This window comes from Peromyscus eremicus, chromosome 6 (assembly GCF_949786415.1).
Source record: "Peromyscus eremicus chromosome 6, PerEre_H2_v1, whole genome shotgun sequence".
In the NCBI taxonomy this organism is placed as follows: Eukaryota; Metazoa; Chordata; class Mammalia; order Rodentia; family Cricetidae; genus Peromyscus; species Peromyscus eremicus.
Window position 1 is genome coordinate 122994309 of NC_081421.1, and position 12280 is coordinate 123006588.

Sequence of the window (12280 nt, forward strand, 5' to 3'; positions counted from 1 at the left end):
GGCCAACTGCTGGGAATTAAGTAGAAACACTACATCTTAAAGCAAGGAAACATTTGTAAATACTTTTCTATAGTCAAGTAACTCAGCAAATCAATAGAATCATGGTGAACAGGGGCAAATGATGGGTATTATTGCAGGAGACAGACGAAGGTCTTCGGAGCTGACTTTAACAGAGTAGAAAACTTGGCTTCTTGTCAAAAAGACAGCTCCGTTTTGTCATTTCACGAACATATTGTTAATCTTTGGGAAGAAATTCTACTTTTTAGTTGAAAAAGAACAGAGAGAAACAAACTAAATCAACTGCATGTTTTTCCTTTTTCCTGGAAGATTTTTCTTGGGATTAACTCTGCCCTCTTACATCCTACGGGAGGAGGCTATGGCAGGTGATCCTCAGTAGACACCATGAGTCCCTTTAGCTGCCCTTTCCCCCCAACAGGCTCAAGCCTAATTTAATCTTTTGTTTTGTTTTTATTTTGTAAATCATCGCTTCTCTGTTTAGTTTTATATATTATATATTTTTTAATATATATGTTAAGTATTTTCAACAGTCAAGTCAGAGATGTTCTTTTTAAAAAGGCATTTTCCTTTAAAAAGTTAAGTTCCCTCCCCATTACATGCCCCCTAAAGACTTTTCTCCTGTATTTATTGCCCACAAATCTTTGTAGGTCATTAATTGTTTTTGCCAAAGGCCACAAAGAAGGTATCTGGTACGTGTGCTAGTTAATCCGCTCACCAGAAGCTAATCAATTTAAGCACTTCAGTGTGACAGACCGACCCTTTCTTTCTTTCCTCCCCCCCCCCCCCCCCCCCCCCCCCCGGGGCTGAGGACTGAACCCAGGGCCTTAGCGCTCTACCACTGAGCTAAATTCCCAACCCGAACCCTTTCTTTCTTTTTGGTTTTTTTGAGACAGGGTTTCTCTGTGTAGTCCTGGCTGTCCTGGATCTCGCTCTGTAGACCAGGCTGGTCTCGAACTCACAGCGATCTACCTGCCTCTGCCTCCTGAGTACTGGGATTAAAGGTGTGCGCCACCACCCCCCAGCCAAACCAACCCTTTCTTAAAGATGGGCAATTTACTTATTTTTAACTGAAACTGAAAAGCAGGAGAAATCCAACACTTTTCGGGAAGGCCACCCACCAAGGCTATCTCATTGTCGCAGCAGCATTGCTACACACAGTGCAAGTCTTCCAAACTACTCCGAACAGCACTTTCCCCCAAAGGGAGGTTCACTTATAAAACCCCAGCCTAAAATATTTAGCTCTCCAATGAATAAACTGATACAATCCATAACTGTCTTGCGTATGGGGTAACCAGAATGTGTAGGCACGTTCTCATCTGTCACTCACATCCAGTGACATCAGAAGGTAGACACAGCTAATGTAAGTAAAAGGGAAGCAGGATAGAATGCATTTTGGTACTTGTCATTGGGAAGAATCACAGGCAGGTAATTAGGAAATTAAAAAGTGATGTAGGAAAAGGCCAGGCATTGTAAATCAAAACAGGTTTAAGGCCCTAGTAGCCTATACACGCTAATGGCACAAGTCTAAATTTTATATCTTATAATTAACTTACATAACTATGATGTATATATAAATTTAAAATCTTAAAAAAATTAAACTTACTTTTACTTTTTATTTGCTCATCATTAACCTTAATCTAGGCACTTTAATCTAAAAATGCATTTTTAAAAACACATTTCAGATCTTTCTGTATAACACACTCTTAAAACTAATGCAGCCCACGTTAGGACCACAAATCAAGAAATCCAACCCACTGATGAACAAGTGGGTCATGATCTTAAAACAAAATTAATGAGGCTTTGAAAATATACAACATACTTTGCCACTGTTCATATGTTTATCATAAGAACATAAAATATATTCCCATATCATTTAAAATATTTAAATGTGTTCTATTTCTGAGAAGAAAATTCCTTTAAAACCCAAGCTCAAAGTATGAGTATTTTTAAAATTTGGGCACAACATGGCAAACTTCCAGTGTGCTGAGCTCTCTGTGGGGGAACTGTTTGTTTTGTGGACAAAGGAGAAGTTATTTGATTCTATCAGGTTTAGTTACATTTAAAAGAGGATAATTTTTTAAATTATTTTTCTTGGTAAATAAATTATATTTTCAAATTTAGTATTCATCTGAGGGAAGCTGTTCCAATGTATAAAAAGATAAAAATACTTCAGCGTATTATAAACAGGACAACAGGAACACACTCCGTAGACTACAGACGACTCTCCACACGGCGCACACCAGAAACTGCTCAGTTTCACACACTCTGGTTCTGCCCTCCAGTCCTCGGGGAGTACAGTTTCTTTGATTCAAATACAAAAGCAAGTATACAAGCAATAAGGCAAACAGTACAGTTGAACACCACTATTGCCTACATTTGATTAAATGAAGAAGTAACCTGATGCTTAAGAATACATTTCAGGCAAAGTTAAGTATGTTGACACTAGAGGTTATAAACTCTTACACACGTGAACCACAATCATCTTGGGTTAGTGTCTTTTCAAGGTGCAAAGCATTGAGACATATTTTGAGAATGATACTGGACATTCCAGATAGTGTGAAGACAATTAATAAACTCCTATGTGTTGGCTTCAATTCACGAAACAGCCACAAAATATGCAACATTTCACAACTTCAATTATTACCTAAAGATTATTAAGAAGTCACTCTGGACACATCACACATGGATTCAATGACAGCATTTCTGCATAAATACAGTATGACCATCCACCTTTGAGACTTCCTTTCTCCCTCCCTGAGTCCACATCATCAGTTCTGTGGGTTCTGAGGCACACCTCACAGTAGTTACTCGAAGGTATTGGAGAGCACCCTCAGTCCTCTTCTGGTACCTACTGTACTTTGGCTTCTAACAGTGCAGTGGGCACAGTGTGGCAGTGTCCACTAGTACAAGGAGAGGCGTGCCTCAGGGCGTCCGCGCCAAGACAGGCGACGAGCAGCTCTGTGCGGCGCATGAGTAAATGCATGAGGTCCTCCGCCAGCGTGTCTATGCTCGAATAGCGCACCTTCTCAAAGTCAAAGATGTCTTTGAGAAAGAAAAGAACTTGATTCTGGAAAATGAATAGATGAGAAATTGGTATTTGTTAAACCACAATTTGTTAAATCTATGAATTGCTAATATTGGAACAGACACTGAACCAGGAGTCAGACACCTTAGTTTGGGCTGGTTTCACATCTCATGGGCAAACTTGGATCAAGTTATTTAATCTTTTGGGTTGTTGTTTTCTATGTCTGTAAAATTTGGGCAAATACTACTTGTCCTGTTGTTTGTTTGTTTGTCTGTCTTTTTTTCTTTTTTCCTTTTTTTTTTCTTGTTCTTGTCATTTTTTGGGCCATGGTTTCTCTGTGTAACAGCCCTGGCTGTCCTGTATCTCTCTTTACAGACCAGGTTGGCCTTGAATCTGCCTGCCTCTGCCTCCCGAGTGCTAGCATAATGATCAACAGAGGTAATCTATGAGACGCACCCAAGTACTGTGTAACTGTGAGGGGCTGTTTCCCAGTCTTTCCTGTCAGGTTGCCCCTGAGCACTGGGCCATATAGGCATAGGAAAAAAGAACCACTCTCAGTAATCACAATACTTTTAAATGTATATATTTCTGTTTTAAAAAGACATAAATGAAAAATAATAGTTTCATCTCTACAGTCAGTGGCAGGTCTTGAAGAGTTTCATTTCAGTGAATTAATACAAAGCACATTTTAAGTAAGTCGTGGACTATTAAATACTAAACCTCAGCTACTATGAAATGATGGGAAAGAGTGAACTGCGAAGAGAAAACCCAGTAACATCAAACTTTAATCCTCTAGCAATCGCATGTTAAGAATTACTAGGAAGGCTTTCACAGAGTCACTGCAGGGTCATAGGCCAGTGACCTGCCAGTGCCCCAGTCCACAGAAAGGAAGGAGGGCGGGAGTCGGAGAACTCCAGGCCTTTTAACCACCAGCTCTACTTTTTCCACTGAAACACACTTCACAGCTGGAGGGTTAAGTAGACTAGAAACAAAGTAATGAGTTTTAAATGACAGTAAAATAAATACTTCCTAAATCATTTATACAAATACTGTATTACTAAAGCAAAGAAAATTTTTTAGGAATTCACAGTTCAGTGAGGCATCCAAGCATTCAAATTCGTTCTCATCTGACTGCCCCTTGAGATTTGCCCACCTCGGTACTGAGGTCTTCCCTGGTATTCCGCCAGCCAGAACAGTGTGCAGTGGGCTCTAACAAATGTTTTGGCAAACACAAGCTTCTGACATGAGGACACAACTTTAAATTCCCATGTGATTTCTTTTTTTTTTTTTTTTTTTTGGTGTTTTTGAGACAAGGTTTCTGTGTGTAGCTTTGTGCCTTTCCTGGAATTCACTCTGTAGCCCAGGCTGGCCTTGAACTCACAGAGATCCGCCTGCCTCTGCCTCCCAAGTGCTGGGATTAAAGGCGTGCGCCACCACCGCCTGGCCCCATGTGATTTCTTATGACTTGATTTCAGCATTCATATCATCTTGTTCAGAACTTGGTTCTACACCACACCACCACACAGGTGCCACTGTAACACAGCAATACTGCTCAGGACCCTAACAGGAAAAGTGGACGAAGTCCGTGGAGCCGTGGCATCTACTCTACAGTACGGCGTCAGCTCTCTAAGGCACTGGTCCAGTATATTAACGTTGGTGTTAAAAAATACCACCAATTTAATACTGGCATTTAAATACAGAATTTAGGTGATTTTTTACAACTTTATATGTTACACAAAAGTAAACAACTTTGTTTTATTTTTTTAAGGCAATGATTTGATGACTGAACATACCTTAAAGAAGCAACATAAGTCATACAGAGAATTTCTAGGACCCAGGAAGCCCCAGGCTAAGACAGGGCTTATATGCTCACAAATGGCATAAAAATGAGCGAAAAATCCATCTGAGATCTGTTGGGAAGCAAAAGGGAATCAGGTTATTTTTATCTTCTTTTTGTTTGTTTGTTTGTTTGGTTTGGTCTTTTGAGACAGGGTTTCTCTGTGTAGCTTTGCGCCTTTCCTGGAACTCACTCTGTAGCCCAGGCTGGCCTCGAACTCACAGAGATCCGCCTCACTCTGCCTCCTGAGTGCTGGATTTAAAGGCGTGCACCACCACCGCCCGGCTCTAAATGGGCTTTAAGTGATTAATCACTAAATGATTAAGCATTAGGGCTTGGGATGTAGCTCAGTTGGAGGAGTGCTTGCCTAGCACGCACAAAACTGTAGGTTTGACACCCAGCACCCCATAGCCAGATGTGGAGGAACACAACTCGGGAAGGAGAAGCAAGAGGATCAAGGACTCAAGTCACTGCTGGCAGCACAGGGCCCAGCCAATAACAGGTAAACACACACAGCTCTAACCTGTCCTTACTACAACTCCAACCTTAGTTAGGAAAGTCACTGTGAGTAAACTTAGTCATGTGACTGACCTACGCAATCCTGCCATATATGTCTGCATTTGAGGAAAATCTTTAAGTTTACCGATAACAGACTCTCTAGTTTAGTGGTGTATAGATCTTAAAGCTATGTCCTTAGGAGTCGGAGTCCCCGTGTCTGCTGTACTTTCCCGTCTCCAATTTTATTAATTTGGCTCTTATCTCTCTTTTAGTTAATTTGGCAGTGGTTTGCCAAATTAAGATGGACAATCCTGTCCATCTTAAAAACAAAAACAAAAACATAAACAACTCTGTTTCATTGATTCTTTTGAACTGTTTTTGTTTCCACTTTATTTTGATTATCTCTGCCCGTCTACTGATACTGGGCATTGTTTGCTCCTGTTTTTCCCAACCTTCAGATGCATCATTAAGTCATTACTAAGATTCTCTCTCTGTCTCTCTCTCTGTCTCTCTCTCTGTCTCTCTCTCTGTCTCTCTCTCTCTCTCTCTCTCTCTCTCAATCACCATAGGTTTCTGATATATTTTCATTTTCATTCTATTCTAGGAATTTAAGATTTTCCTTTTCAGGCTGGAGAGATGACTCAGCAGTTAAGAGCACTGGTTGCTCTTGCAGAGGACCTGGGTTTGATCCTCAGCACCCACATGGCAGATCACTGTGCACATACATACACATGCTCACAGAGGCCAGAAGATTTCAGATCCCCTGGGACTGGTGGTTGTGAGGTTCCTGACTTGAGTACTGGGAACTGAACTTGGGTTCTCTGCAAGAACAGCATATGCTTCTAACTGCTGAGTCATCTCTTTAGCCCCAAACAGTTTGCTTAGAAATGTAAAGCCCTTCTTCTCTTCAGACCAAAGTATTCTTTCCAGTGTCCTTTATAGAGCTGGCTTGGTGGTCATAAATTCCTTTAATCTGTTTTCGTCATAGAAAGTTTTTCTTTTTCCTCCTTTATGACTGATAGCTTTTTATTTTTTGGCTTAGTACAATAGTCTAAGATGTCATCTGTGGTCTTGCAGGACTTGTAGAACATCCATTTGAGCCACAGTGGCTCTTTAAATCTCCTCTAAAAAGCGGATGTAGCTGTTATTCTGGCCTGCCTTTATATGGGACTTGGTCTTTTCTCTTGTAGTTTTCAATATTGTTTGTTTGTTTGGACATTTCGTGTTTTGACTATTATATGACATGGAAAGTTCTTTTTCTGGCCCCAACCATTTCATGTTCTATATGCCTCTTGCATCTTGATAGCATCTCTTGCCTTTAATTTGGGTAATTTTCTTCTATGACATTGTTGAGCATATTTTCTGTAATTTTGACCTGCATTTATTTTCTTTCTTCTATGTTTCAAAAGTTTGGTCTTTTTATAGTGTCTTAAAATTCATGCAAGTTCCGTTCATGGGTGTGCTGGTCAGCTGGTTGGTTTTTGTCAACTTGACACGAACTAGAGCCATTTGGGAGAAGGGAACCTTAATTAAGGGGCTGCCTCCATCAGCAGGCAAGTCTGAGGGACATTTTCTTGATTCCTGACTGTTACGGGAGAGTGCTGGTCATGGCAGGTGGTGCCATCTCTAGACAGGTAGTCCTGGATGATATAAGAAAGCAAACGAGCACACCACGAAGAACAAGCCAGTGAACAACATTCCTCCACAGCGTCTCCTCCAGTCCCGCCTCCAGGTTCCTGCCTTCAATTTCCTTGACGGTGCCCTGTAACGTGGAAGTGTAAGCCCAAGAAACCCTTTCCTCCCCCAAGTTCATTTTGGTCCAGTTCCTTTCTCTTATCTTGATATTATCCCACTTGATCTTTTAATTGGTGAAGCTTTCCACTGAGCTTTTGTTTTGTTTTTAGCTCAGTGGGTAAAGAGCTTGTCACGCAAGACTGATAACCTAAATTCAGACCTTTAGAACCTACATAAAAGGCAGACACACAGCACAAGTATCTGTGATGCCGATGTGTCCCTTGGGGGCGATGGGAGGAAGGGATAGGAGAATTTTCATTGAGTCTGGCTTACACAGCAGCAAAAAGACCCTGTCTCCGAGAAGGTGGAAAGGTATAGACTGATACCCAAACGCTGACTTTTAACTTCCATAGGCATACTGTGGCATCTCCCTGAAGAAGCATGCACACACACACACACACACACACACACACACACACACACACATACACACACACACAGAGTCATCCACCCACTCATCTCATACATCCACACAAACTCATACCACTCCCCGAGAGAGAGATGGGCAAACATAGTATGGTTTCTGGGATAACTTTAGACTAGAATTATCTGACAACATACACTGAAGATGCTGGGAGGACCACGCGGAGACACGCTGTGGTTGTCAGGGTCAGTGTCACCAATGCGGAGACACGCTGTGGTTGTCAGGGCCAGTGTCACCAACGCAGAGACACCGCTGTGGTTGTCAGGGCCAGTGTCACCAACGCGGAGACACCGCTGTGGTTGGCCTTCAGTGTCACCAACGCAGAGACACCGCTGTGGTGGCCTTCTGGGTCAGTGTCACCAATGCAGAGACACCGCTGTGGTGGCCTTCAGGGTCAGTGTTACAATGTTAGACTGGAAAACATGGCCGCGGTAAAACAGGCCACTGGGAAAATAACAGAATAACATCTGGAACTGAACCGAAGGCCACTGAGCTAGGTTTGAGCCCTTAGCACTTTACACTGGACCTTTTAAGAACTGCATAAAGTAAACAGTGGTGTTATCCTCTTTCTCAGAGATGAAGACATTGAGGCGTCAAGATGAAGCAGCTGGCCAAGGTCACATTGTTAGTGACATTTCAACCCAGGCCATCGCACTTCAGAGTCAACACGCTTTACCACCAGCAGGGCGCAATGGGAGCAGTGCTTTGTGGGTAAGATGGACTGGAAGAGACATGGGAAGACATGTTCATCACAGATGTAGGCCCCCATGGTTTATCAGTGCCTTTCTGACTGAGGAAGCCATCACCTGGCCAGGCTGAACAAGCTCCTGTGAGGGTGCACTGCTGGAGAGCAAAGCTGTCCTTGATTTCCCTCTTTCCCCACAGGCCTGCTTGTTCTGCGGGTGTTGGCACAGCACAAAGCCTCTTGGACTCCGTGGCCTTCACTGTGGTCTGGATCCGCCTCCCTCCTTATACATTCTCCAGTCTCGGTGTTCAGAGCAACAGAACACGCACTAAGGCAGGGGTCCAGGGCGTGGTGTGCTTACCGTCATCTGCTGCCTCTTCTGCTTCAGCACTGACCAGCAACTCGAAGCCACAGCCTAAACACGGAGCAAAGCAAGGTTGACATTCACAGCTAGTACCAATGTTTCCATTTAAAAACAGTGGTTTTTATTGGAATTCAAAGTTTCTTGGTCTAAAAATATTCCAAAGATAACAGTAAGTGACACCCCAGGGTTCCTTGTATTGTTTACAAACATCAGGGGAGATACTTCACTTTTATGAAATTAAAAATTAAATACAAAGCCAGTAAGAGAAAAAGGCTGAACTCTAGAACCAAGGACCTTAGCAATTACAATGATGAACTCAATTGCTTTCTTCGAGACAGGGTTTGTCTATGTAGTTCTGACTGGTCTGGAACTCACAGAGATCCACCTGCTTCTGCTTCCTGAGTGCTGGGATTAAAGGCGTGCGCCACCACTCCTGACCTCTATGTGACTTTTTAATCATTGCCCGTCTCTAACCATGTTCCACCAAACTTTGGTGGCTAAGGACGTCAGCACCACTTACTGTTTCTTTGAAGGAGGAGTTGAGCCAGCGATTAGTCACCACGTTTTGTATGGATGTCGGCGGGTTCTCTAAATCTTCAAAGGAATCCATTAAAATAAAGTCCAGAACCACATCATAAAAATTTACATTTTTCACCTGTATTAATTGCAAGATAGAAATGGGTGTTACAGAGAGCCGAGTAAAGTCTGAGCTTTGCAATGCCAGGTGTTTTAGTTGTTCAGATTCTTTTTCTCCGCAAAGAGAAGGTAAGCACAAAACTGCATTTCCAGGGCATTGGATCCTCCCTGGCCCGCAAGGTCAGATCAGTCTCTTCTTACTATTCTTTTCCTCCTTCTTGTGTCAAAGGGGGGGGGGGGGCGGGGGGGGCGGCGGCACTCGTGGGGCGTTGTCGATCACTCACCCCAGATCTGCCATCCATTTTGCTTCATCCCTCACTCACATGCACTAGCTGCAGCCTAGTGTTCAGACAGTGTACAGATACAGTACGCAGATTGGAAACCTGGGGTCTACTGGGGAAACAGCAAGAAGAGAATCCCACAGGCATCCAATCACAACCCCCAGTAAGCACAATAGAGTGTCAAGAGCTTGCAGCAGAGGCTGATTTTGAGCTGGACATTAGAGACAGTCTCCCTGGGGGAGTGGACCTTCCCAGGAACAGGGAATTCCTATCAGACTTTAAGGCCAGGGGAAACACAATGGTGTGGAATGGAAAAAATCCCTGAAAGTGTGCCATGGTAAAGCGGTGGCCAGAAACCAGGACCAGATCCTGTAAGGATTTACACCTATGTGAAGGACTTCCAATTGATTCTCACAGGAGAACGGAGTTGGTGGTGATGGGAGATAGTCACATCATATATTTTAAAGATGATTTTGGCAAGCCAGGCCTAGTGGCATGTGACTGGAATCTCAGCACCTGGGAGGTAGAGGCAGGAGGATCAGGAACTCAAGTTTATCGCTAGCTGCACAGAGTTCAATGCTGGGTCACAATGAGAACAACAAGAAGGTAATTTTAGCAGAAGTGTAGGTGGAACCGATAGGAGAAGAGAAATGTAAGGGAGGAATGCAGTGGGTAGGGAGTCACACAATACAAAGATATGAAGTCGGTTAGGAAAAGGCAACAGAGATTTAGGCCGAGATAAAGGCAATGGGAACAGAGAAAAACTTAGGGGTTCAGATTTACCCAGCGTAGAGATGACTGTGGAAAAGTGGGTAAAGAGCAGCAAGGCTGAGGCTGAGGCTCAGGCTTCTACTGATTCAGTCCACGGAGAGAGAGCACAGCAGAGAAGGAGCGATGCTCTCTGGGTCTGTGCCTACTGTTCCCTCGGCTACATGCCTCTCAGCTCCCTGTAAACTCACTACAAGCTGTGACCACAGCAAGCTGTTCCAGGCTCAGCATGGACTCTCCCTGCCCAGTGCTGGAGCGGCCGTTTTCTCCTCAATGATTCCTATCTGCTTCCGTGGCTGCTGGTTAGAAGCCAAGAGCTGTGAGCTGGGAATACTATTTTCGTACTGTTGCTGTTCCTAGTCCCCAACATAACCAGAGCTAGGAAGTGTTTGTATACCCAAACCTTTCTGTCTGTATCAAATCCTGCTATCATGCGTATGGTATAGTCTATGAATCACATGTAGAGTTGCAGCTTAAGTTCTCGGCTTTTATACCTTCCCTGACAACAAGAACCTGCCTCTGATTTTTCTCGGTACATTTCTTCTTCAGTCTGTCAGAGGCTCCTTCCTTGGCTCTTCCGAGGTGCCCTGTCTCCTGCTCATCTCAGACTGTTCTCACACAGGACCGTCACTGCCTTGCTAGATGAAGCAGTTGATTTCCAGATGGAAGATGTGAATGAAGAAAAAGGCCTTTAAAAATCGTTTCTTTACAACCAGCCAGTTGTATAGAGAATGTAGTTCCCACTGTTTATGAATGTCAGAAAGAGGACAGTGCCTGCAACCACACAGCTGGATACAATGATGCCCTACCACCACACAGAAATTGTCTCAACAAACAAACCAACAAAAGACAAACAATGCCTCAATCAGGTAAATACATGTAGATAACAGGAATAAGGATTATATAAAATTTGAATTTACCCCTCTGGCAGCAAGTTCCATCTCAGTACTATCCCAGTGATCAGTCTGCTCTAAAAAATAGATCATTTCATCAAAAACATCTTCAAATTTCTTTGGATTCTGAAAAAAAAAAAAAAAAAGACAACCCATATTGCAGTCTAAATTTAAATTTATAACAAGACTTAAGTCTACTAAATAAATAAATTACTTTTCAAGAAAGTTAGTTGGGTCTTAATTATTCTAGAAAACACTTTCAAAGCGTGACAATTTACCTTTTTTTTTTATGTCTGAAGTATCCCAGGCTAGCCTCAAATAAACTATATAGTGGAGGATGGCCTCAAAGTTCTGACCCTCTTTACCTTCCCTCCCAGTGCTAGGATTACGAATGTGCCCTATACCTGGTTTGTACGGTGCTGGGATTACAGATGTGCCCTATACCTGTTTTATATGGTGCTGGGATTACAGATGTGCCCTATACCTGGTTTATATGGTGCTGGGATTACGGATGTGCCCTATACCTGGTTTATATGGTGCTGGGATTACGGATGTGCCCTATACCTGGTTGATATGGTGCTGGGATTACAGATGTGCCCTATACCTGGTTTGTACGGTGCTGGGATTACAGATGTGCCTCTAGATTTGGTTATATGGTGCTAGGACTGAACTGAGGCCCTTTTACATGTCAGGTTAGGCAAGTAATCTGCACTCTCAGCCCTTCATTTACCACCTGTCACTCTAGTTTACAGAAGCCAAGAATGAGAATCTTAGTAAAGGCTCATAGTGAACTGCTGCTCCGACTTTAGGATGAAAACAGGGCTCCAGCAGGAGGCTGAGGTCCTTCCAGACAGCTCTGCTCCTCCTGGAGGCACTCTGGTTCAACCCCCTGGGCTTGTCTACCGCAGGAAGGCCAACCAACTTTGATGCAGGGAGAGGAGCTTGGTCTTCAAGCTGATGTGCCATGCTGTGTTGACTCCCATGGGAGGCCTGCCCCTTTCTGAATGGAGACTGAGGAGGAGTGGATGGGGGCGGGGGTAGAAGAGAGGGGGGAGGG

The 12280-nt window shown here is 43.3% G+C and overlaps 1 protein-coding gene across 1 annotated transcript in view; it reads right to left on the bottom strand.

Moving 5' to 3' along the window:
- Positions 1–815: 815 nt before the first annotated feature.
- The window catches only part of Miga1 (mitoguardin 1), a 57020-nt gene continuing 45555 nt past the window's right edge, over positions 816–12280 (bottom strand). Inside the window, exons 11-15 of the mRNA XM_059266465.1 lie at positions 11251–11349; positions 9166–9300; positions 8643–8696; positions 4837–4953; positions 816–3085 (exon numbers count right to left, since the gene is read on the bottom strand). Of these exons, the coding sequence (XP_059122448.1) occupies positions 2867–3085; positions 4837–4953; positions 8643–8696; positions 9166–9300; positions 11251–11349 (624 nt within the window). The 3' untranslated portion in view covers positions 816–2866. The remainder of the gene's footprint in view (positions 3086–4836; positions 4954–8642; positions 8697–9165; positions 9301–11250; positions 11350–12280) is intronic.